We start from the raw sequence: 2,133 nt of genomic DNA on the forward strand, positions 1-2,133 counted from the left end.
TGCAGGGGGCCCGGCCACCCCCCTGCTCTGAGCCTGTGGCTGCAGGGAGAGCCCCGGCAGCCGGGACACCCGGGGTGAGGCGCTGGGAGCAGGGCTGCAGCTCCACACGACTTCCCCGTGACGCTTCCCCACGCTCAACGGAGACACGTTACCATAATACTGTCTGATCCTGAACAAAAACACGCTTCGAAACAATCCAAAACCTTCATTGCTTGATTATGCAGCTTATTTAACCAGAACTTTGCTCTGGGAACAGTTTTGACAGCAGCGTCTCTGGCAGCGCTGTTCCCAGCCATTATCTCCGGCACACAAAGACCCATTTAGAAGAATGGGACATCTGCAGCGCTGGCCCCAGCGCCAACCCGCACAGCAGCCTCCCGCGCCGTGCCGCGCGGATGAACCGGGCTCAGGCACCAGGGACCGGAGCAGCACCGGAGCAGCTTCTCCGCAATCAATGGGTTCACCAAGTCGGGACCACTTCATAGCTGCACCCCGAAGCGTAACAACCAGTACCTGCTACAGGAAAGATCTGGACGTGCTGGAGCGTGTCCGGAGAAGGGCCACGAGGATGCTCAAAGGCTGGAGCAGCTCTCCTGCGCAGACAGACTGAGAGAGCTGGGGCTGTTCACTCTGCAGAAAAGAAGGCTCCCAGGAGACCTTCTGGTGGCTGCCAGGATCTCAAGGGGCTACAAGAAAGCTGGGGAGGGGCTTGTGAGGGGGGCGGGGCGTGACAGGACTAGAGGGAATGGACTGAAGCCAGAACTGGAGGGAATGGATTGAAGCTGGAGATGGGTCGGTTCAGGTTGGACGTGAGGAAGAAGTTCTTCCCCATGAGGGTGGGGAGACCCCGGCACAGGTTGCCCAGAGAGGGGGTGGCAGCCCCATCCCTGGGAGTGTTTCAGGCCAGGCTGGATGGGGCTCTGGGCAGCCTGATCTAGTGGGGGATGTCCCTGCCCATGGCAGGGGGTTAGAACAAGATGATCTTTAAGGTCCCTTCCAACCCTGACAATTCCATGACTCTGTGATTCTATTTTAATATCACAGTCTCCTCTTCAGACACAAAATTCAAACCCAGAATCCACCAATAATCAGGTATAAAGCAAATTAAAAGGAGTAAAGTTGCAGTGAATTAACTTTATTTCAGACGAAACCAGGATAATGCGATCCTCCAGAGCCATGCTCTAAGTACAAGGTTACCAGCTCAACAAATCTGCCTTCACATCTTCACAAGCTGATTCTGTTTTCTATTCCAAGCACCTTGCCACGTTTCACTCCTTACGGTATTTTTCACAGAGTCTTACGGCTTTACTTTCTCCCTGCTGAAAAGCTGTGCTTTATCACAAGATTGATGAAGGACTCGTTTGCCGGAGCACCATAAATCATTAAAAGCTCTTTAATTCAGCACTGCTGTGTGCTACAGCCCAGTTGTAAGAGCAGCTGATAAAACTTTTATTCATAGCAAGCCTGTTGATGTTTTCAGGTCGTGTCAACACTTCCATTAAAAATCCCTTTCTCAGTTCCTTACACTAGAGACGAAAACCTCTCCCGACCCAAATTAAAACCTGCTGTTCAAGATTGCACCTCAGCACGCTGTACATCAGTAAGTTCAACTCTGAAGAATGTGTTCATGTTCTCAACCCGAACAAATCTGCAGACCTTCTTGAAGCTTAACAGATCTGCACGGATTTAGATCACCCGTGACCGTGGCCAGCCCTCCTGAGCTGGGAAAGTAAAACACATCTCACAGGTACAGCTGGGAGGGGGCTCAAAACACGTCCAAAACTAGGCTTGCCCATATTTTATTCCATTTTTTTTTCAGAATGAACCCTACTTCTGTGTTGCTGCTGTCGTAAGCGGCACACAACCAGCACACTGAAACTATGTCAGGAAAAACTCCTTCTTGGCACCTGCACACAGCAAGGAGGGAGCCCAGTTCTTCTGGTTGGTGTCTATCATGGAATATTTCCCAATTTTCCTGCAAGAATCCATGAGAGGGGGATGCAGAATATCATCTACATGCTCTGAACCCTATGATTTAAAGCAATTTTAGGTTCGTTCAGACTAAGCACTTCCTTTTAATGTCACACTGAGAAAATAGCATCCCGTCAAACATTAAGCAGATGTTTCTATAAT

The 2,133-nt window shown here is 50.5% G+C and overlaps 1 protein-coding gene across 1 annotated transcript in view; it reads right to left on the bottom strand.

Moving 5' to 3' along the window:
• Positions 1-1,796, bottom strand: part of STK32C (serine/threonine kinase 32C) — a 17,338-nt gene extending 15,542 nt beyond the window's left edge. Inside the window, exon 1 of the mRNA XM_009871874.1 lies at positions 1,773-1,796. Coding sequence (XP_009870176.1) covers positions 1,773-1,796 — 24 coding nt within the window. The remainder of the gene's footprint in view (positions 1-1,772) is intronic.
• Positions 1,797-2,133: the final 337 nt, after the last annotated feature.

The sequence above is a fragment of the Apaloderma vittatum genome, unplaced genomic scaffold (genome assembly GCF_000703405.1).
Source record: "Apaloderma vittatum isolate BGI_N311 unplaced genomic scaffold, ASM70340v1 scaffold32470, whole genome shotgun sequence".
Classification (NCBI taxonomy): Eukaryota; Metazoa; Chordata; class Aves; order Trogoniformes; family Trogonidae; genus Apaloderma; species Apaloderma vittatum.